Source organism: Alnus glutinosa, chromosome 4 (genome assembly GCF_958979055.1).
Source record: "Alnus glutinosa chromosome 4, dhAlnGlut1.1, whole genome shotgun sequence".
NCBI classification, from domain to species: Eukaryota; Viridiplantae; Streptophyta; class Magnoliopsida; order Fagales; family Betulaceae; genus Alnus; species Alnus glutinosa.
In genome coordinates this window covers 26221574-26245735 of record NC_084889.1, presented here as the reverse complement: position 1 = coordinate 26245735, position 24162 = coordinate 26221574, and the positions used below count along the sequence as shown (strand labels likewise).

General features: G+C 39.9%; 2 protein-coding genes across 3 annotated transcripts in view; both read left to right on the top strand.

Annotated features, from left to right (window-relative positions):
• LOC133865258 (DExH-box ATP-dependent RNA helicase DExH3-like) overlaps window positions 1-16137 on the top strand; it is a 37060-nt gene extending 20923 nt beyond the window's left edge. For both annotated transcript variants that reach the window (XM_062301632.1, XM_062301631.1), the window contains exons 5-19: window positions 105-200; window positions 977-1165; window positions 1287-1446; window positions 1524-1654; window positions 3168-3341; window positions 3422-3694; window positions 8129-8323; window positions 10999-11202; window positions 11407-11476; window positions 11593-11741; window positions 12386-12694; window positions 13926-13985; window positions 14106-14258; window positions 14347-14457; window positions 14967-16137. In XM_062301632.1, coding sequence (XP_062157616.1) covers window positions 105-200; window positions 977-1165; window positions 1287-1446; window positions 1524-1654; window positions 3168-3341; window positions 3422-3694; window positions 8129-8323; window positions 10999-11202; window positions 11407-11476; window positions 11593-11741; window positions 12386-12694; window positions 13926-13985; window positions 14106-14258; window positions 14347-14457; window positions 14967-15452 — 2760 coding nt within the window. In that variant the 3' untranslated portion in view covers window positions 15453-16137. The remainder of the gene's footprint in view (window positions 1-104; window positions 201-976; window positions 1166-1286; window positions 1447-1523; window positions 1655-3167; window positions 3342-3421; window positions 3695-8128; window positions 8324-10998; window positions 11203-11406; window positions 11477-11592; window positions 11742-12385; window positions 12695-13925; window positions 13986-14105; window positions 14259-14346; window positions 14458-14966) is intronic.
• Window positions 16138-17286: 1149 nt separating this feature from the next.
• LOC133865760 (T-complex protein 1 subunit delta) lies at window positions 17287-19360 on the top strand. Its single transcript, XM_062302228.1, has one exon. It carries the CDS (start codon window positions 17549-17551, stop codon window positions 19151-19153), a length of 1605 nt encoding a protein of 534 aa, XP_062158212.1. The 5' UTR covers window positions 17287-17548; the 3' UTR covers window positions 19154-19360.
• The last annotated feature ends 4802 nt before the right edge of the window (window positions 19361-24162 follow it).

Here is a 24162-nt window from a genome sequence, read left to right as displayed (position 1 = left end):
TTGAAGTAATATTAATGAGGCTTTCAGTCATTTTCATTGTATTTTCCCCATTTTTTCACCTGTAAATAACTGCAAGTGTTTTGTTAATATCTATTCTTCTATAGGAATCTCCTGAAGGTCAAAAGATGCTTGAACTTCGTAGAAGTCTCCCTGCATTCAAAGCGAGAGATGCATTATTAAAAGCTATTTCTGAAAATCAGGTGAAGTATGATTCATGGTCACTATTGTAGATCATGGTTGACTGTCTTACCTAAATTCCTTTACAAGTATGAGCTTGCCTTCAAGAAGAAATTAGTTAGACTATCTCATATACGTTTTAGGGGTTGTTATATGTTGGAATCCTTTTCGTTTGTGTGCCTAATCTGCTACAGACATTTATTTCTTCATCAAAGGATTAGTTTTAGTGGAATACGACTATTGTCTGTGCGAGAGACACCCCATGAAGAAGAGAAACCCAAAAACAAAAAGACCCAAAGAAGAAGAAAGACCTAGAAAGGAACTGGAAGAGGAGGAGCTCCTCACAGAATGAAACAGAAAGAAGATCTAGGGGTTTTTGCTTAGAGAGAGAGAGAGAGAGAGAGAGAGAGAGCAAAACCTTAACACCAACAAGAATCGTTTTTACCATTATCTGCATCTAGGGCCATATTTTCCTTTAAATTCATTTGCATAATAGTACATAATGTTTTGTTAGAATTTGAGTAATAGATAAACAATTTAAGTTACTACATTAGATCATTTGTGTTTGCCTTTACGAAACAAATAGTTGAGCACTTGATCGTGGTTGACTTTGTAATTGCTTTGACACAGAGCAGCCTATTTTGATCAGTTCATCCGTACTGCCTTGTATGGATAAATAGGAATGCAATTTTCTGTACCAGCAGATTATTACATGGTTTCTGTGTAGATACATTGGCTATTATACATGCATGGACTAAACAAACGATTATGGCGATTAATAATACATGTAATTTTGCAGGTCATTGTTGTCTCAGGTGAAACTGGCTGTGGTAAAACCACACAACTTCCTCAATACATCTTGGAATCTGAAATTGAAGCTGCTCGTGGAGCTGTCTGTAGTATTATATGTACTCAACCTAGACGAATATCTGCCATGTCTGTTTCTGAAAGAGTTGCTGCAGAACGAGGGGAGAAACTTGGAGAATCTGTAAGTTTTGTGGCTGATCTTATTACTTGCTTCAAGAATTTAAGCTTGTCAATAATTTTCATTAGCAGATGGACTTTTAATGCTCCCCCTCCCTTCCCAATTAAATCTCTCTTTCTGAAAGGTTGGTTACAAAGTTCGGCTTGAGGGAGTGAAAGGAAGGGACACTCGCCTTCTTTTTTGCACCACTGGCATATTGTTGAGGAGATTACTTTTGGATAGAAGTTTGAAAGGGGTAACTCACGTTATTGTTGATGAGATTCACGAACGTGGAATGAATGAAGGTAACATTGGAATTGATTTATGTTTTTTTCATCAGTATATCAAATATGATGTTTACCGTTGTTTGCTTTTATGCCAGATTTTCTTCTTATTGTCCTCAAAGATCTCCTTCCTCGTAGACCAGAGTTGAGGTTAATTTTGATGAGTGCAACCCTCAATGCGGGGCTCTTCTCTTCCTACTTTGGTGGTGCTCCAACAATGCATATCCCTGTAAGTTCAGGATTCTAATCACTATATCATTTGTATGTCAAATTCTACCACATATAATCAATCAGCAATCGCAGCACATATAATACGAACACAACTGATGAAGTGTTTGTTGGTAGAGGATGAAGTTTTGTGTACTCCATGACTATAATATTAACTTCATAAACAGGGGTTACTAGTCTTCTTGTTTGCTTTTATGAAGTGTGTTGTGTATCAATGACTGTTGAGGCCAGCTCATTTAAGAGCAACAACATTATGCCTACTCATGTTATGTTGTAGTCTGTATTGGCCTTTACAGTGCGTTACAGTTTGCTGGAGGGCATTATGGCCCCTATTGAATGCTGAAGAAGTGGTTCCGATTCTTATCTCTTTCTTCATACATTTATTTCCCCAAAGCTTCTCAAATTCACTTTCTAAGCTTTATCTGAAGTTTTGAAAATAGGTTAAACTTATGAGCTATATTGAGTAGCAAAGACTTTTGAAATTTTGGCAAAGCCAACTTCTTTTTCAAAGTTAGAAACCTAAATTTGCTTTGATTTTTGTTGAATTTTTGCTTGATACTTCAAGCTAGAGGCATTGCTAAAGCTTTAAGGTGAACTATTTATCAAAGTATATATGTCTTGGAGATTTTGATTATGTGTTTGTAGTAGTTCCACAGTGAACGAGGATATTGATCAGTAGGAGGTGGGGGAGAGCATTGAATAGTATGACAACAAGAGATACATGTAGCCGATCCCAATTAGTTGAGGAAGGATCCATGGAGCCGACCCTAGTTTAGTTTGAATTATGGCTCATGGCTTGTTTGAGATTGCATTAAGAAGCTTAAAAAGTACTTTTAGTACATAGAAAATTGTGCAAAACAAAAATGGGTTTGTTTGGTAAAAAACTCAAAAAGTAATTTTTTGACTTTTTTATTCTAAAAAAAGGCCCACACGTACTTTTGGGAAAAACTTGAAAATTAAGCTTTTTCTCAAAAGCTCTTTTTTGATATAAAAGCTCTATTTTCCGACACAATCCCAAACAAGCTCTTAGTTGAGTTGAATTGAGTTTGTAGTACTTAAATCTCTCTAAACAATTTTTTTTTTTTTTTTTTTTTTTTTTTTTTTTATATTTTATTATTATTATTATTATTATTATTATTATTATTATTATTATTATTATTACAGTTCATGATTAGAATAATTATTCTCAAAATCCTATTAGGTGATCTTTTGATTCATTGGCTCTTACTAGATGGATCTTCTCTTGTTCGTTTGTATTTTTTTTTTTTTTTTGGTGATTAAATTACTTACTGCTGATTCCTTTTCATCTGTTTCTTTCATTTCTCTTCTGTATTTTGTGTATACTTGGAGAGTGCCCCCTTGCTGCCTTGGACTTTTACATCTATCAGGAAAAGAGAGAATATGACATGATCCGAATGTAAAGAATGCTGGACTAACCATTTATCTTGGGTGGGGTATTTTTTTTTTTTTTTTTTTTTTTTTTTTTTTTTTTTTTTTTTTTTTTTTTATTCCAGGGTTTTACATATCCAGTACGTGCACATTTTCTGGAGAATATTATTGAAATGACAGGATATCGGTTGACTACATATAATCAAATTGATGATTATGGTCAAGAAAAGGGGTGGAAAATGCAGAAACAAGCTCAAGCTTTAAGGAAGAGGAAGAGCCAGATTGCTTCTGCTGTTGAGGTATATAATTATTTTGTGCTTATCTAGTTTTTGTTGCACACTCTTGGTTCTATGGTGATATGTTCCTATCCTGTGAACAGAATGCACTTGAAGATGCTGACTTTAAGGAGTATAGCTTACGGACTCGGGAGTCTTTATCCTGTTGGAATCCGGACTCAATTGGTTTTAACCTCATTGAGCATGTGCTCTGCCACATAGTCAAGAAAGAAAGGCCTGGTGCTGTTTTGGTTTTTATGACTGGTTGGGATGACATAAATTCGTTGAAGGACCAGCTCCAAGCTCATCCTCTCTTGGGTGATCCGAGCAGGGTGTTGCTGCTTGCATGCCATGGTTCCATGGCCAGCTCTGAGCAGGTTATTGAATTATTTATCCTTTGTTGTCTTCTCTAAGCATATTTGTTACTATCATCTTGTCATGAAAGCTATTGGAAAATGTCAAAATTTTCCAATAAATTGAATCATTTTCTTTTAAAGTATGTTGATAATTATTTTCATTTGGGGAATTCTCTCTTCTCTCTTTCTCTCTCTCTCCCCCCTCTGCCCTAGCGTCTGCGCGTGAGAGCGCGTCTAGCTAGAGATTCGTTTCTTCTCGTCGCCTACCGCTTCTTCTATCTTTCTTTGTCTTTTCGTTTGGTACTCCGGTTTTCGAGTTTCCGTTTTGCTGGTCTGTTGGGGTGTGATTCTTGCAGGGGGGGTCTGTCAGCGTGCTCTTTGGTTTGGGTGGTTCTTTTTCCGGCGATGTAATTTTTGGCTTGGTCGCCGGTGCTCTGGGGGTGTTGTGAGATGGATAAGAAATTTTTAGTGGAGTCGAAGTCTTTTGCTTTCTCTGTTTTGGCTAGGGCGTCGGCGCTGAGGGTGGAGGAGAAGAGGAAAAAATTTATGGGAGTGGTCATTTTGAATTCTCAGAGCTCCGAATGGCTTGCGTCGATGTTGGAAGTGTTGTTGGGTTTACCGGAAGAGCAAGAAATTGTAAAGTTGTTCAGAGAGGGATCGAAACTTCTGATTGCTCGAAGATGTGGGAACAAAGATGGGCGCTTTTTAGAGGTTTCTTCATTCGGGTTGGGTGGTCAGAAATGGTTCATTGTTATCCTCGAGGGTCGTGGAGGGTGGGGTTGGATCAAATTCTCTGATGAGCTGAGAAAGGTTGTTGATTTTCTCTCTGGCCCGATGGGTAGTGGGAGTGGTTCCTCTTCTTCTTTGGAGAAAGGAAGTGAAGGTTGTTCAGCCGAGTTTGGGTTTGGCTCCGAAGTGGACGGGACCCCCTTTTGTGGAGGTGTTGAGGTTGGTTCTGGCCATTGTTGCGAAGGAGTTGTCCATCATGGGTGGCGGTTGTTCCAGGTCAAGGGCTTCGTTGCTGGAGCCTTGTGAGCTTGATCTTCTTCCGACGGTGTGGCATGCAGAGTCTGTACAGAGAACAACAGTGGATTGCTTCTCGATGGAGTCGCATCAGCTCAACCTGTTGGACAAAGACCACCCTCTTCGTCCGCAGGGTAAGAAGCGTCCCCCTTGTTCAAATTTGAAAATTGAACGTTCGAGGCTGCAGACGTGGCTAAGTTGGGTTCCAAGTTTTTTTTGGCTTTGGGCTGGGCCATAAGAAATCTTCTGGACCGTTTTGCCGGGTCGGGGCTAAGTCGTAAATCTTCTGGCTTCTGCGTGGGTCGTCTCATACCGAAAGCTAAAGTCTCCCGTCCGTCGAGTTCGCCACCGGAGACGACGTCTAAGGTGTCATCTGGGCTGATTCTGGTTCGACCTCCTCCTGGGGGTTTGGAGGTTGCTGCGTCGGTAGCCACAAAGGGCGTGGGTCTGACGATCTCGGTTTCTGTTGGGGGTTCCATTAGGTCGGAGCCCTCGTCGTCGGCAGTTACAGGGACGACGTATCATCGGCTTATTTGGGATTCTGTTATCCTCCTCTGCCGGCACCGGAGTTGTTGCTTCTGGTGGCTCTGGCAGCTTCTCTGGGTTCTGTTTCCTTGTTGGTCGGTTATGAGTTGAACTCTTCTATGGTATCCTCCTCCTCTCTAGTCCCTGCGGTTCCTTCTGTTCAAGCCCACGCAGCTTCTTCTTTACATGTCTCTGGAGATCCAGTAGAAGAGAAGAAGTCTGCTGAAGATCCTCGTTGGATTTCAGAGTTATCCAGTGATTTGACTTTGGGAGAGAAAGTCCGAGATGCAGTCTATTGGTGGAAGGAGGTATCAAAGCTTTAAGAGAAGAAGGATCAGCCTATTGTTTGCAATCATAATTGGGAGAAGGATTGTTGGAGTATCGAGGCAGAGCTCTGGGGGAAGATCTCCGAGGTGTATCCGTTGGTGACTAAAGAACAGAGACAGAAGCATCGGGAGATTTGGGGTGAGATGATTGAGAACAAGAAAAGTGAGAGTAAGAGGGAGCTTCGGAATCTACAAAGTTCGGTAAATTATGGAGACATCAAGGCTTCTTCGAGGTGTAGGAGAGACAAGGCCAATAGGTCGTAGGGTTGGTTGCTTTGAGGGTTTTTTTTGTGGGTTGTTCTTAGGTTTTCTTGGTTTTTTGGGTGCTGTTTGGTTTCTTTTGTGGGTAGTATTTTAGTTGGTTCTTTGTTTTCTAGGTTTTGACTTGGGGGTTGTTTCCTGGGTTTTTTTTTCGAGTTTTTCGGGTCAGCTGTGGTTCTCCTGTGTATACTTCCTGTGTACGTAGGGGCGCCTTACGCTTCCTTTTCATTGAAATCTACTTATAAAAAAAAAAAGAAAAAAAAAGAGATAATTATTTTCATTCGAATTAATATGCTAATTGTGGATTTGAGGAGCAATTGGGGTTAATGAGGTAAGGTTCTCAAAGTCAACACCTTAAGCCTTAAATTACCTGTGCACCATGATTGATGCTCTGGCCCTAAGCCTTTCCTTGTGTCCTAACCATACAGATCATAGATTTTGAATGTGAGGACTTCTTACTACACTATTACTCCTTCATATTAACTCTCATTCTTTTAATTTCTTATTTAACGTAACAAGTCGTGCATTATTGTTGGGTTTGGGCCAAGACAACCCAAGTTTTTTTATTTCATTAAAACAAAGGGTGCACTCAAGTATACAGGATGTATACATGAAAAATACCTAACCAGAAAAAGATAAAAGATCAAAATAGTCATGGAAATAATCATCCAGTTATCCAATGGAAAGGGAGTTAAAGAAGAAGGCCTTTAACTTCTCCACTGTCCTCTCTCTGTCCTCAAAGCTTCAGTCATTTCTTTCTCTCCAAATACACCACATCAAGTATAGTGGAATCATCTTCCAAACAGTTTCACTATGAGGGCTACCAAACTTCCCTCTCCAACAAGCAAAGAGATCTCTCATTCGACGAGGCATGACCCACGCTAAGACGAACAAGCTAAAGATAGAGTTCCATAATGCACTAGCTAAATTGCAATGAAGTAAAAGATGGTCAACGGTTTCTCCACTCTTCTTACACAAACAACACTAATCAACCATAATGATATGCCGCTTCCTTCCTTAACTTATCTGAAGTGAGGATCTATCTAAAGCAGACAACCAAATGAAGAAAGCCACTCTCAAAGGGGCCTTATGCTGCCAGATACACCTCCAAGGGAAAGAGGTGCTATCATGGGGGATTAAGACATTATAGAATGAGCTAACCTCAAACCGCCCTCTCTTGGAGGGGATTCAATAAAGCTTGTCTACACCATTTTGTCTCAATCTGATGGGGTACATTTGATTGAAGGATGAAGTAAAGAATTTTGACTCCCATTCATGCGTTGCTCTAACCAAATTCATGTTCCACTAAGGAAAGACAATAGAAAACTGAAGATGATTTGCCACAGAAGCATACCTTAGGTAGGTAATGCTAAACAACTCCGAGTACAGTCCCTTAAGGGGTAGCAGCTCACACCACATGTCATGCCAAAAACTAGCCTTGTAGCCATCCCCAACCTTAAATCTAGTAAAACTAGAAAACTCCTACAAGCCTTACTAATAAATTTCTATATCCCCACACAATACGACCCTAACTCCATTAGAGCACCACTCACCCCATTGACTACTATATTTAAGGTCCACTACCAATATCCACATTGCCTTCCTCTAATAAGCATAGCACCATAACCACTTCCCTAAAAGAGCTTAGTTCAACATAAGCAAATTTCGGACTCCCAAACCCGCCTTAGAAGCGAGATGGAACACACCTTGAACCAGCTTACCATGTAAAATTTGACCTCTTTCGCCCATTCCTTCCCACAGGAAATCCCGCTATAATTTCTCAATTTGGTTGGCTACGTTCATTGGAAGGGGAAACAAAGACATAAAGTAGGCAGACAAATTAGACAATGTGCTCTTGATCGAGGTAATGCTACCCACTTTAGACAAGTACATCCGCTTCCAACTAGCTGATCGGCTTTCAATCTTCTCAATAATGCCATCCCAAATAGATTTAGCTTTAAACGACGCTCCCAAAGGAAGACCTAGGTACTTCATAGGGTTCAACCAAACCCTACCGGAACCCAATTTGCGTTCAAAATTCCAGGTTCAACCCAATTGGTTTAATTGGAAACCTGACGCGTTGAGGTATAGTTTACAGAGTAACCCTACCAATTGCCATCTCTGAAGTATTCATTTTTGCCCTGAATTTTGTATCCACTAGCTCTTGGTAGTTTGCGCTGAAAGATGACTAAAGCCTGTCTTTATATACCACCTGCATGTATTACATCATGTCTTATTCACATGTTCAGATATGAATGATACCGTTCATCTAATGCTTGCAGATTTTCCTGATTCCTTTTTTATATTGTTTTGCATGCAGAGGTTAATTTTTGATAAGCCTCAAGATGGAGTGAGGAAAATAGTTCTAGCTACAAACATGGCTGAGACTAGTATTACTATCAATGATGTCGTTTATGTGGTTGATTGCGGAAAGGCAAAAGAGACATCATATGATGCACTAAACAACACTCCTTGTTTGTTACCATCCTGGATATCAAAGGCTGCTGCTCGGCAAGTAAGATTATTCTGATAACTAGTCAATTATCATATCAAGTTTATGAGATTATATACATATAAAAAAGAAAAAAGTTTCTAAGATTATCTGACATGAATTACCTTTTATTTTGTTGTGAATTTTTCTTTTTCCATGTATAAAATGCATTAGTTACTATGTGTATTGGTGAGCATAGGAAAAAAAAAAAAAAAAAAACTCTGCCCATGGGCGTGCCAAATCTTGTGGATGCTTATTTGTGGGTGTATTTGGTTGATAGTAACAGGGTGCACGCAGGATAAATGCTTTGTAGGTTTTTATTTTATTTTTATGCCCCCCCCCCCCCCCCCCCCCCAAAAAAAAAAAAAAAAAAGAATAGAAAAACTCTTTCCCTTTTCCTAGAAGGAAAGAAAAACAAAAACAACAAAAATGCAAGGGCTTTGGAATTATTGAAAAAAAAAGGAAAAAGTTCACATATCCCCCCTTAAACTACCATCCAATTGTCAATGTCTTCCCCAAACTATCGATTGCATCAATGTCACAACCTCATCGGAACCTTCTCTCTCATGACAGATACAGTAAGTTGCCACCACACAAGGCCTAGGCTCACCAAATTCCTTCTTCAATTGAAGTGTCTGTAATTCAATTTTTGTGTGTGTCGGTGGAATGGTTCTTCATGCAAACTTCTGTAGCGCACTCTGTTGAATTGTGGAACTATTGATTTGGGTTTTGTGTGCTGTGTCTTGATTATTGAGTTGCAGATTGGAATGGAGTCTTTTGTTGAATCTTGGTGAGGTTGTAGAAGGAGATTTCAGCAACAGTATAGTGTTTTGATGGTTTGGAGATTTGGCCTCAGCCACCCCCTTTGTTCCAGCCTCTCCCCCCCCCCCCCCCCCCCCCCACCACCACCCCACTTTTTCTGGCATTGGGGGAACATTGACGCAATCGATAGTTTAGGAGGACATTGACAATTGAGTTATAGTTTGAGGGAGGTATGTAGACTTACGCCTCCCCCCCGCCCCCACAAAAAAAAAAAAAAACACTAAGAAATTCATAGGTTTTGGTGGGTCAACTATGTTGGTATAGGGTGTTTGAACTGTCTGACCTGCTTGCAGCATGTTTTATAAACATATAATCATTTGTTTAGCACATTTACATGATTAACTTGTTATGATGTATATTGATCTCTCATTTCCCAAATCTCTATAAAAATCATCCAGCATAAGAAATTTTGTGTTCTTTTCATATTCAATGAAAGTTATTTAATGCCTGGTTAGGATCCTATCATGCTCAGGTTGGCCTGTACATTTACGTAACACCTGCAATTTAAACCATGGTTCAGTTAAAGTACACATATCTGTTCTGGACTGACATATAAAATGACCTTACAATCAATAGTGAAAAATGGAGATATGGTCGCTTTTCCTCTAGAAAAGCTTCCCCTTGCATTGTAGGTGTGGTCTTATCTAGTAACTAGGAGCTTTAAAACCCCTTAGACTTCACTGAAGTTCATTTATCTTCAAACAAGCAAGTGGAAGTGAGTGGATTTGGATCTGTAATTGTCAGCCTGGGATCAGGTCATCCCATTTACCTAAATGAAGGTGTTCTTGAAACTTATTCGCAGATCTTGACATAATGTGGATTTTGAAGTATTATTGATTACCACATTCTTGCTTCCACAAAATAAAATATTGTATAATGTATTAGTTATATAGTAGCAATATGTTTTACTATTGCTCAGAGAAAGGATGCGTGGGTGGCAGATAACAAGCAGTTTCGAGAAGGGATTATTCAATGGAATTTAATTTTTATTAGACCAGTTCACGATTCAGAGGTGGAGGTGGTAGTATCTTTCTTTGAGAGTTTGTATTCTTTCCAATTAAGACAAGGAGAGGATGATAGAATAGTATGGAGTCCTTCCAAAAGAAGCACTTTTTTGAAGTTAAGTCGTTTTATCAAGTGTTAATTAGCCAGAATGGATCCTCTTTTCCATGGAAGAGCATATGGAGAGTGAAGGCTCCTTCGCGGGTGGCTTTTTTGTGTGGACAGCAGCATTAGGGAAAATATTGACGCTCAATAATTTGAGAAATAGGAGTGTGGTGGTGGTTGAGTGGTGTTGCATGTGTAAGAATAGTGGGAAGTCTATTGATCACTTATTGACTCATTGTGAAGTGGCAAGAAAATCATGGAGTTCCATTCATAACTTGTTTAGTGTAGAGTGGGTTATGCCTAGACGGGTAATTGATTTGTTGGTCAGTTGGTGAGGACAAGTTGCGTGTGATACAATTATGGAAGTATGGAAGTTGGTTCCAATGTGTTTGATGTGGTGGCTTTGGTGAGAGAGGAATGCTCGGAGCTTTGAAGATGTAGAGACTTCGGTGACAGAGTTGCGGAAGATTGTGTTCAACACTTTATATACTTGAATATCTGTCCATCATAGTTTTCTTGTTTCTATCATTGACAGATTTTTATTTCTTTTTCTTTAGATTAGGAGTTTTCTTGTATACTCCTTGTGTACTAAGGTTGTGCCCCTTTACGCTTAATTAATGATACTGATAATGAAATTACTTATATATAAATATATAGTAGTAAAATTTTGATGTAAGGTTTAACAGTTCCTTTGACACTATTGACTTTTTACCGTGAGATTTGATTCATCTAATGGACTGCTGATATTAGTTTCCACTTCTGTTTTATAGAGGAGGGGAAGAGCTGGTCGGGTTCAGCCTGGTGAGTGTTACCATCTCTATCCCAGATGTGTATACGATGCTTTTGCTGATTATCAACTGCCAGAACTCCTAAGGACACCATTACAGTCGTTATGTTTACAAATCAAAAGTTTACAACTTGGAAGTATTTCACAATTCTTATCTAGGGCATTGCAGCCGCCGGAACCTCTATCGGTAAATTTCAATTTCAATTTGCTTCTCAGTGTCTGCATATTCATTACTGTCCTGGAATGTATTTTGCTATTCTTCTCACTTCTTTTTTGTATGCTATTAAATTACATGCTTTCCATAACGAGCCCATATTTTTCTGCTTCTGTCGCCATTGTTATTTTTATGTGATTCTGTTTATTAGTTCTTGGAATCATGATTATTTTGTAGGTTCAAAATGCTGTGGAATACTTGAACATCATTGGGGCTTTGGACGAGAATGAAAATCTGACTGTGCTAGGTATAGAAATTACACGCTTGTGAGCGCACATGCTCGCACATAAATTTTGTTTCTAAGATGTTTCAAGGTAGTGCTGTTGGTGAACATCCACAGAACCATGACTGGTTGCTTTGCAGGACGCAACTTGTCAGTGCTTCCAGTTGAGCCAAAACTTGGAAAAATGCTCATATTTGGGGCTATTTTCAACTGCCTAGATCCAATAATGACCGTTGTTGCTGGCCTTAGTGCCAGAGATCCCTTCCTGATGCCATTCGACAAGAAGGATGTAAGTTTCATACCATATTAATTCTATGTATTGATGATGTTATATGTTTTAGTATGTATTCTTGTTTTTTTGTTTTAGGATGTAAGTTTCATACCATATTTAATTCTCGTTTTAGTATGATTTTATATTTAATTCATTTTTTTGTCAGCATGATGAACTCTGAATAATCCAGAATTGATATATTTCTTCCATTCTGTATACACATCTTTTGATTGAAATGTGAGATAATTTAGGATCTGAATATTAAGAATAAGCTAAAGTATGACGTTATAAATATAAAAAAAAAAATAAATAAAAAAAATAACACTGTACCATAGGTCATTTAAATTTGCAGTATAAGCGTCGGAATAGAGATTGTTGAGGTTATAAATTCTTTATGACTACTTTAAGTGAAGTTAGAAAAAGCATATGTAAGAATATGAACTTGGACAAGCCACTGTACTTGTTTTGTTGTTTTCCTACATGTAAATGCCAAGAACGACTTATACTAGTTGTCCCAGACTTCCAGTCTCAAATTATTTTATGGGGGTTCTTTCGCTGGTTGATGGCGAGGCAGAATTAAAATCTTAACTTATAATTAGTATGGGTTCTTAACTACAATGGAGTGAGGAATCACTTTTGTTTCTTTTTCACTATTTTTGCAGCTTGCTGAGTCAGCAAAAGCACAATTCTCTGCCCGTGACTGCAGTGACCATCTTGCACTTGTCCGAGCTTATGAGGGTTGGAAAGATGCTGAAAGACATCAATCTGGTTATGAGTACTGTTGGAGAAATTTCCTTTCTGCTCAAACTCTGAAAGCCATTGACTCTCTTCGGAAGCAGTTCTTTTGTTTGCTTAAGGATAGTGGTCTAGTTGATCAGAACACCGAAAACTGCAATAGATGGAGCCATGATGAGCATCTTGTCCGAGCAGTCATCTGTGCAGGCTTGTACCCCGGAATATGCTCTGTTGTGGTAAGTCATGTTCTCCCCCACCAATACGAGTTGGAGATCGGAGTACTCTATTAGAAAGTGTGAAGACCTGGAGATTATGGCCCACCACTTGAGCACCAGTGGCCTATTGGCCGCCTGCCATGGAGTGCGGTCAAATACAAATGACCCCCCCACCCCCCCTCCTAAAAAAAAAAAAAAAAGAGGCAGAACCAGAATTTTCACCTTGTGGGGACAGAGTAAGGGGTATAAATGAATATAAATTAAGAGTTGAAGATCTAATTTTTACTTTTGAGGCCCAAGGCATGACGTAGTTCTGCGGTCCTCCCCCCCTCCCCTCCCTTTTCTTGTTTCCTTGTCTCTCTTTCACACATTCACACATTCGTGCATGCATACATACATCCATGTTACTTCTTTTGGTTTACAGAAAACTCTTTTTTTCCCTGACTCATTCTTGCTGCCTCCATTATCTTTACTTTTCTTCCGGTATGGTTTAATTTGTCATGTTAGCTTAAGTTTCCGTGAGCAATAAGAATAAGAAAGGCATTTTTTTAACAAATGAATTAATCTAGCTGGCCAACAACTACCTTAAGGTTACATTTGGTACACAAAAAATGGACTTAAGAATAGCCATTCAATTATTCGGTTGCGCATCATTATTGGAATAGTTATTCCCATGGAATAGCTTTCTCCCTAAAATGAGGGATAGCTATGCCCATAAAAATTGTAAGGAATAGCTATTCCCCAAGGAATGGAATAGCATTTTCCCAAAAACACTTTATTTTTTGGTTGGAACCCAAAAATTAAAAGAAAAATCATTCCCCATTGGTGGGGGTGGTCGGCCACCATAACAGAAGCACTGGGGCTGGTCGGACCACCCTTGGAGCCTCTCGGGGTGCTTGGGGGTGGTCGGCCGCCTATGGGGAATGGATTGTTTTTTATTTTTGGGTTCCCAAGAACAAGAATAAAAAAAAAAAAGTTTTTTGGGGTATTCATTTTTAGAGCTAGGGTATTTTAGGTAATTTGATTCAATTTCAATGAGGAAATTTGGTCATTCCTGTGTTGTCACCAAATGAATGAAAATGAATGGTCATTCTATTCCATCTTCTTGTATTCCTAGTATTATTCATTCATATTCTTAGGTAGTCATCATTTCAATGTACCAAACGTACCCTTTTATTTATCTTTTAAGCTTGCTGATGACATATTTGTCCTTTGGTATATCGTATATACTGATACAATTTTGTTTCTACAGAATAAAGAGAAGTCGATAGCATTAAAAACAATGGAGGATGGCCAAGTACTTCTGTACTCAGTGAGTTTCTTCTCTTTCGGCTACTTATTTCATTCTTACATGCAATTGTGGTTTTGAATGGGAACGCTGATGCATCAAAATTCTGATTGCCACTGATTAATTCTGAACCATATCAAATAGAATTCTGTGAATGCTGGAGTACCCAAAATTCCATATCCGTGGCTAGTTTTCAATGAAAAGGTGAAAGTTAATTCAGTATTTCTTCGGGATTCAACTGGTGTATCTGATTCTGTGCTGCTCTTATTTGGAGGGAACATTTCGAGGGGTGGTCTAGTGAGTTCTTTCACTTCGGTTATGCTTTTTGCTTCCAGGATATATGTTATTTATGGAAGATACTGATGCTATAAATGGCTTTTGATAGGATGGACACCTGAAAATGCTGGGAGGATACTTGGAATTTTTCATGAAACCTGCTTTAGCAGATATGTATTTAAGCTTAAAGAGAGGACTTGAGGAACTTATGCAGAAGAAAGTAAGGAATTTTACCATTTTTCACAGCTCAAAAGTCAATTGCATTTGAATTTCCAGAGAGGATCTATTTCTGTTAGTTTTTTAGTCGTGTCGCACCCTTATTTCTTGATCTGGAGCCTCTCTCTCTCTCTCTCTAGATACACGGACACACGTACATCTAAGCAAGAACAACTCCTTGAGGCAAAATTTTGATTGACCAAAAAACCCTTGATAATTTTAAAGAAGTTGAACTTTTAGATAAGGATATTATTGTTAAATCCAAAAAGGAAAAAGTATTAATGGCTTATGACAGGGCCACAAGATGAAGCTAACTTGGTCCACTCTATCACCTTACTTGGTAATTCACCAAAGAGGAAAAGCTATATACTACTTTATTTATAAGAACGTTATAATAAATTATATATTATTATGAAAATGCTTGACATGCAAAGCACACACGGTTGCTAGTATATATATATATATATATACCAATGTTGATGTATACTTTGATTACTTGGTATTTGTGGGCAGCTTTTGGATCCTAAGTTGGATGTACAATCAGAGAATGAGCTCCTGTCGGCTTTAAGATTACTGGTCTCAGAGGACCAATGTCATGGTAGATTTGTCTTCAATCGCCAAGTGCCAGCACCCTCAAAGAAGACTACAAAAGAGCCACTACCAGGCAACCTCTTGAGTGGTGGAGGTGGTGATAATTCAAAGAATCAACTACAGTCATTACTTGCCAGGGCAGGACATGAAGCACCCACCTACAAGACAAGACAGCTGAGAAACAACCTGTTCCGTTCCACTGTGATCTTTAATGGGTTGAATTTTGACGGGCAACCTTGCAACAATAAGAAAATTGCAGAAAAGGATGCAGCTGCTGAGGCTCTGCTGTGGTTGAAGGGTGAGAGCCATTCAACTGCCACAGATATTGACCATATGTCTATGCTTCTAAAGAAGAGCAAAAAGAAAGATCGGAAAAGATCCTCAACCCGCAGTGCTAAGTGGGGTTAAACTGATTATAAGAACTAGTTATTGTTATTTCTCACCAACAAAAAACTCCTAGGCCCAAGTGAAAGGTTTGGTAAACGGAATCGGAGTTCAAGTCTTTCCAGAGATGGAGTTGCAACCAGACAGGGAACTACATTTTCATAACATCTATAGTAGGTGTTTCAAGACATGGAGTTTCTATTAGAAGGGAAGCTGTAGTTCATAAAATCCATGGCAGGTGCTGACCTTATTGAATCCTTAATTCTGGAAGGGGAAAACATTCTTTGGAGGCCAAAGGAGAGAGAATCTGCCAAGGGGCAAGCACCACTGAGGACGCAAATGATCTTTTACACAAATATGCTGCCAGTCTTCATCTCCAAGATAAGTTACTGCTGCATAAGGTATACCTTAACTCTCTTAACAGCTGTTTCAGTAGAATGATGAACTAGTCAGAGTCAAAAATAGGAAATTCTTGGTAGGGGAATTGCTAGCAAGAAAGAGATTTCTTAAAGCAATAGTGTACATGTTAGATCGATTTATGCTTACTCATTTTTGGTGAATTGCTCTGTGTAAAAAAGAAAGCCTTTGCCTCCTTGAACCGGAAAGTGACTCAACTTTCACTAGTCAGGACCAAGTATTTGATACATTATTAATGTACACATTCATTTGTAGCCCAATCTTATTTATGAAAGATGTATTTTCCTGTTTTTGTGCATTTGTTGGGCTTGGAACATATTTCAGTGACAATGCAAAGAGATGGATGGGTAAACCACCAACAGGTAGGTCATCCTGAATATAAATAGATGAACATGTACTCGTTGAAAACAGACCAGACCAAAAAAAGAAAGGAAGAAAAGAGAATGGAAAGAAAGCTTTGATGTTCAAGTATCTTCTCAGCTTTGGAATAAAATTCCTTCTGGTTACTGGTTCTCACCTAGTGTCCTCATGGAAATCATGGATTTCTGCTATATCCTATACTTGTATGGACAAAACAACCGGCTCTTCCTCATTAACTTTCCACTTCCTAAAATGGAGGGAAGGCACAAGGCACTACATTTTGTGATTTATGTAAATAAACCAACTTCTATCGTGCAGCGAACTAAAAACAAACCGTCAATTACCTCCTCTAAACTGGTTGAAATAATTTCTTCTAATATATAAAATTATGATGTCTTTTTAGTATAAGCACCTTTTTTTTTTTTGGTAGCATTAATAAAGTCGGGGATTTTTTTTTTATTAAAAAGACGTGCTTTTTTATATTGTTAAGAAAATATGTATTTTTTTTATATGTTAAAGAGATACATGGCATCTAATTTTACACACCAAAAAAAAAAAAAAAAACAAAAAACCAGCTTAGGAGAGAACCCCCTCAATTAGTCTAAAAAATTGAGATAGATGCGATGGAAACTACGACCTCAGCTAATGTTAAGGTTTGCAATTTTAAAATATGCTATTTAAAAATGTGATTTCTAAAAGGTGTAAGTAAATATTTGATAAAATTGTAATTTGACCTTTAAAATTGCAGTATAGTCTTTAAATTTTTGTACTTTTAAAAAGCATCGTATTGTTTGTAATTTAAAAAAGCAATTTCTTTTTTAAAAAAAATCGTAATTTTTTAAAAACGCAATACATAAACAATTCATTTTTTACGATTTGGTTTAAAATTATATTTTTTGTTTACGAAATCGCAATATTAAACGCAATATAAAAATAAAAAATAAAAAAAAGTGATACCTCAGCACCTCTAGACCATTATTATTAATTTTTTTTTTTTTTTTTAACAAAAAAAAAAAAGAAGAAGAAGAAGAAGAAGAAGAAGGCGATCCTTATACGATGTCGTTTGGGTGTATTTTAACTTTTAAGTTTCCCTCGGATATCTCTCGAACTCGTTCCCTTCTCTTCCAGAACCCTCTCCCGCTTCCTCACTCTCTTAGGGTTTTCACTGAATCTCTTCAGACTTCAGCGCACACAATTTATTTCAAACCCCCATTTCCACTTTCTTCCAAACTCTCCCTCATATTTACAATCTGTCTGTCCGCCTGTCTATTTCTCTCTCTCTCTCTCTCTCTAGGGTTAGGGTTAGGGTTTTCGAAGCTCAGCTCTGATCGTCGCCACATACAATGGCGTCCCCTGCCATTTCTCTCCCCCGGGTATCCTCGAAGACGGAGTCGTACGTGGACAACAAGCGCAAGGAGGACGTCCGGCAAGCCAATATTGTGGCGGCACGCGCCGTCGCCGAAGCCGTCCGCACCAGCCTGGGTCCCCGGGGCATGGACAAGATGATCTCCACGGCCTCTGGCGAGGTCATCATCACTAACGACGGCGCCACCATCCTTAACAAGATGGAGGTCCTCCAGCCCGCCGCCAAGATGCTCGTCGAGCTCTCCAAGTCCCAGGACTCCGCCGCCGGAGACGGCACCACCACCGTTGTGGTCATCGCAGGCGCCCTCCTCCGGCACTGCCTCTCCCTGCTGTCCCACGGCATCCACCCTACCGTCATCTCTGACTCCCTCCACAAGGCAGCCACCAAGGCCGTCGAGGTCCTCACGGCCATGGCCGTCCCCGTCGAGCTCTCCGACCGCGACTCTCTCGTCAAGTCTGCCAGCACCTCCCTCAACAGCAAGGTTGTCAGTCAATACTCCACTCTCCTCGCTCCTCTGGCCGTCGACGCCGTCCTCTCCGTCGTCGACCCTGCCAAGCCCGATCTCGTGGATCTCCGGGACGTCAAGATCGTTAAGAAGCTCGGTGGCACCGTTGACGACACCGAGCTCGTCAAAGGCCTCGTCTTCGACAAAAAGGTGAGCCACGCCTCTGGAGGGCTCACTCGCATGGAGAACGCCAAGATTGCCGTCATCCAGTTCCAGATATCACCGCCAAAAACCGACATCGAGCAGAGTATTGTCGTTTCCGATTATGCCCAGATGGATCGGATACTGAAGGAGGAGAGGCAGTACATTCTGGGAATGATTAAGAAGATCAAGGCGACTGGGTGCAATGTCTTGTTGATCCAGAAAAGCATTTTGCGCGACGCAGTGACCGATTTGTCGCTACATTATCTCGCGAAGGCTAAGATTTTGGTGGTCAAGGATGTGGAGCGTGACGAGATTGAGTTTATCACCAAGACTCTGAATTGTTTGCCCATTGCGAACATCGAGCATTTCCGAGTCGAGAAGCTGGGGTATGCGGATCTTGTTGAGGAGGTTTCGGTTGGGGATGGGAAAATTGTGAAGGTTACGGGGATCAAGGACATGGGTCGGACCACCACGGTGCTGGTTCGTGGGTCGAACCAACTGGTGTTAGAAGAGGCGGAGAGGAGCTTGCACGATGCACTGTGTGTGATTAGGTGCTTGGTGAATAAGCGGTTTTTAATTGCAGGTGGTGGGGCTCCGGAGATTGAGCTGTCAAGGCAGTTGGGTGCATGGGCGAAGGTGCTGCACGGGATGGAGGGTTATTGTGTGCGGTCGTTCGCAGAGGCGCTTGAAGTGATTCCCTATACGTTGGCTGAGAATGCAGGGTTGAATCCGATTGCAATTGTGACTGAGCTGAGGAACCGGCATGCACAGGGTGAGATCAATGCTGGGATTAATGTGAGGAAGGGGCAGATTACTAATATCTTGGAGGAGAATGTGGTGCAGCCACTGCTTGTGAGCACGAGTGCGATCACACTGGCGACAGAGTGTGTGAGGATGATCTTGAAGATTGATGACATTGTCACTGTGAGGTAGTTCAGTTTGCAATACGAACAGCATTGAAGGAAAATGGTTGGCCTTGTTATCTTTTGCTATTGTGTGCCGTTTTAGATTGTTATGTTACAGAATTTTGGCATGCTTTTGTTGCCGTCTTTTGCCTTCAATTTGGATATTGTTTGATGTTTTGTGGAGACATTTTTGGTCTTTTATGCATTTAGAGTTGGTATCTAGTTTTTTGTTGGATATGGATTTGGCATAGTTGGCAATGAATATCTGGACTCTGTTTTACATTGAAATGCAACGTTGTTATGGTATTGGGTTATGAGAGATTGATGTATTGAGAAGGTCATCATTGGCCTCATTCTTCAGCCGTCTCTTCTTTCTAGTTGGATGCTTTTCATTTAATTTCTAGTGACGCATTCTCCTGTTGGGAAGAGAGCTTTAAAAATGGACTTGAAATCATATGAATTATCCTGATGTGGTTCATTTGGTGAGACTGAGACTATTACAAAAAATTGGTGAATATTAAGTTCCAGCCGAGCAACAATTAAGCACTAGTTTTGACCTATGGACTCAGCACCAATTGCAGCAGCCGCCTCGGGATTCTTCTTGATATTATTTTTGTTAGGGTAGCATCATGCTTTTGTCCCTTTTGTTTGGTGTTGCTTCTCACTGTTTATGATCGATTCTTCTTTGGAAATGTTATGCACTGACACGTACTATTTCATTATATCCAATTGGAATTGTTTTAGTTAGGACTTGCATGATTTGAAGAAGCATTGCTTCGTATGGCTGACGATTGTTGATTTGATACATAATATTTTGTTTATCTTTCGTTTCTTAATACTTGATCTTTAACATTGTGGTTATTTATCTGTGGTTGTTTGTACTTGTTGAGAAGCCAACTTCTATTTCTTAATAAACTTGTTATATAAGTTTTTATACATAACGACTCTATGCTGATTGTTTTTTATTTCATATTTTAGTAGGGTTACAAATTACAACTCTTTGATCTATTTAAACCTAATAAGGACGGGTTAAGCCATAGTTTATGTTTTTCAGTAAGAAATACTAAAGGTTGAGTTTGCTTTTATGTTACCTCAATTCCTTCATTCTGGGAAGACTTGTTAAGCCACGCTGCATCAATAACTATTGTTAAACATATGCTACAGACATCATAGGATACAATAGGCACAACTCTTACATTAATTATGGCAAGTGAATCGAATTAAAGACTATTTGATCCATCTCACTGTCTTTCCTTTATTCTTAATACATATGCATGGAGCACGTGTTTTCTCATGTGGTAGAACAGGCGCAATCTTGAGAAATTGTTAATAGTTGTTGTAGATTTCCATGAAACTTTCCACTTCTTCCATATCTGCCACATCAAAATGCTCATAAGAGTCCTATAATTAACAAATAAATAAATAAAAAAATCATAAATTAAGTATATGCTAATTTTTTTTTTTTACCAAAGCCACTTGCCGAGCACGCAGAATTGATTACAACAATGTTTGACATGGCCAAAATACACTCTAGGAACGATTCCCTTGTAATAGCTCCAAGGGACACATTTGGTAGCACAACAAATCCCTCTTTTGATTAGACTTGCTTTTGGATCCTTTGTGAAAGATAGAAAGGGTTGGAGTTTTGGAGGGCGATAGAAAGGAGCTGGAGGGTCTTTGACTTGTTCAGCATATGTTGCTATTATCACAAGCATTATCAATCCCGCCATCACTACAAGTCTTTTTGAGGTATTCTTAGGCATATCTCACCCACTCTTGAATTCTTTTTTATTTTTCTACAAGAAAATGGTATTACAAATAAACCTCAATTTATAGGTCTTGGAGCTCAGCTGACATACATTAAACTATTTATATAAAACGCTTGTGAAAAGCCAATCACATTCTCAGATATTTGTTTTATTCAAAACTGAATCTGATGGAAGAGCGGAGAGACTTGGTAAAAGTATGGTGGCTTTTGATGCTTTTAATTTAGAGTAACTCCATTGAAGTCTGGTTTCTTTGCTTTTCACAAGCGTTATCTGCAATTGCTTGATGTCTTTTGGAGAAAGCACATGGATATATATAATATCTGTCTTCCATTATTGGTTTGTTCATGTGATCCAGGTAATTTTGGGCTCTGATTTTACCGAAGTCCGTCTTTTCACTACTAGCTGCAGCCTCCTTGATACACACTTCTTTAAGAGTAATTTTATTTATTCTATAAGATTTGCTTTTGGGAACTTGTAGGCCGTGTACAAAACTTTTGTACAGGCCGTAATCTTCAGCAACTTCTCCATATCCACGAACCAGTTGTGCGCTTCTATTCTAGAGGCCTACTGAATTCCCTGAAGGCCTCTTTCCTCATTCCGGTGCTCACCTCCTTGAATCCCGACTATCGTGGCAGCCAATCGATTTACGGCCTCTAGCACATGTTCGGCGTGCACATACTCCCTATTGCATGGGATGGGCTCCTCGACGTTCATGTTTCCTTCTTTGCCATTGTTGATCCTTTTGTTGCCTTGTCGTGCCTTCTTATTCTACTTATATTGACATCTCGATTATTATAAACCCTATCTTGAGATCGTCTATATCTCAACTACTTCCTAATAATCGTTGAACTATGCTCTGGTGTGAATCAATTCCTAGGATCCTTTTCCACTGCTTAATCTCATCTTAAACATACTATTTCTCTTTTAACTTTTAAGAATGTTTTTATAATACAATGCAATAGAAATATACACACTATAAGACTGAAGCAATGGGTCAATTTAGAACTTTTCTATTACTTACGTACAAGTTCACCAGAGCTCTAAACAATTGTTCATTTTTGTTCAATATTCTTTACATGATATTTCTAAAACTTATCAACTATGAAAATGTAATTGCTCCCTTACAATTAGACGATATTTCATATGTTAGAGGCTTACTATTGCTAGTGTAATGCCCCTGAAATTAATAAACTGAAAAGTGTCTCAAAGTGTTACTTGTAGTGCCCTCAAATTAGTTAGAAAAATGACTCTTACACAACAGTTGTGCAATGCCTTAGAGACATGGGATGGGTCCCATGTGGTGGGTTCCATCACATGGGTCTCACGTGAGACCTATCTCATGTCTCTATAGTGGTGCAAAGCACAACTGTTGTGCACTAATTACTCAGTTAGTTACTACCTGCATTAACAAATATCATAATAAATGCAGAGGAAATGTAATATTGATTTGAGCTAAAAAGCTATTTACCTTGATAACTTCTCTTTCCATTAATACAAGCTAGAGCTTAAAAAAATACATTAACATCTAGAATATACTACTCTTGTAGCAAGTGTGGACATGTCAAAAAAAAAAAAATAATCACATATCTGCCTTTACAAGACTTCGCTTAGCAACTCAAATTTTTGTGAAAGACTCTAATCTACACTATTTGAGAACTAACTTACTAGTATGTAAAATTAGGGTGGGCAAAACTCGCTCAAACCCGACTCGCCCACCCTGCAAAGTCCAGTTTTTAAGCTCAAATTTGTAAATCCTGGTACAATTTTGGCAAAACTCGGCGGGGCGGGTCACAGGTAAACAATTTCTAAAACCCCGGATACCCTCCCTGACCCGCATTTTTTTAAGCCTAAAAAATCCTAATATCCTAACCTCGCGTCGCACGGCCCGCTCCCCTCTTTCTTCTATATTTTTTTTTTGAACGTAAAAGCCTTCTTCATTGCCGGAACAAATGCCCGGAGAAACAACATACGGTTACAGAAACAGAACAAATACATAGAAAGAAGACCATTACAACCGCCCAAAGGCGAAGCTAAACCAAGGCCAAAGGCCGAAAGACGTAGCTAATAGGTAAAGAACCTACTAACCACTAAGCCAGGGGAAACCCTAGCTTGAAGCAGCTACCGGAAAACCAGTAGACTGTGAAAACAGAAAAGAATATACAACAACAACAAGGAGAAACTCAGGAAGACAAGCCAGGAAACAAACCGCCGGAAAAAGCCGCTCGAACAGAGCACACGACTTCTCCGGGAGCCCCCCATCAACGGACGACCTTCAGAGGTCCAGATCTGCACCTAGCGAAGCCAGAGGAAGAGACCGTGACCCGCACGCGCAAGGGCCAGAAAGAAAACCCTCGGCGTGTGCAGATCACGCGCCGACCAGAAGAGCGCAACGCGGTCCCGCCAAGTGACCGTCGAGACCAGAGGAAGCCAAAGACCGCCATAGGAAGATTCTTGTCGAAAAATAGCCAGCCGAGGTTAACAGATCTAGCCTTGAACGACATCTCCACCGGCCATTCTCTAAACACCCGTCTATCTCCATGAACCATCAACCAAAAGCCTCTGCTTGCACCAACAAAGACAACAAAAAAAGAAAGAACAAAGCAAAAACACGCAACCTCCACCAGTGCTACACTGGGAGGAAAAACACTCCGACAGCCCAAAAGGCTCGGAGACAAAACAACCACCACTGGGGCAAACGACCCAGGGTGAAAGAAACCCAGGCCCAGACAGCCAAGGGAACCAAAATCAAAAAAAAGATCGGGAGGAGGAGGCGAGAGGCCTCCCCCCCCGGACGACAAGAACTCTCTCACCCCTCGCTCTCTAGAAAAGTCTCAGACTTACTCTCTCTTCAGCAGAAAGAGAGAGCCACAGTACTTGGCTTACAAAACCCCCCTCTTTCTTCTATATTGTTTTCTCATTTTCGTTAAACGACCATTCAAGGGAGTCCCTCGTTTTGTGTCGTTCACCCTCACAAGTCATGCCCTCCCTCTCTGCCTCTTAAGTCATTCGTTCCAGATACCTCCCCAGATCAAAAGCACCACATCAAGCCGCCGCCATAGTTCCCTCATAAGCCATGCATAGCCCACCTTAGCCACAGTTCTAGAAATCATTGGATCTCGTCTTCCAAACGTGCCGTCAACCACCACTAGACCGCTCATAGCTGCCACCACAATTCTGCCTAGCAACCACCTCACGACGCCCACCCCAGTCGCTGATTTAGAACCCACTGCACACCAGCACCTGGTTCCATCCTGCGCCGCTATAGTTC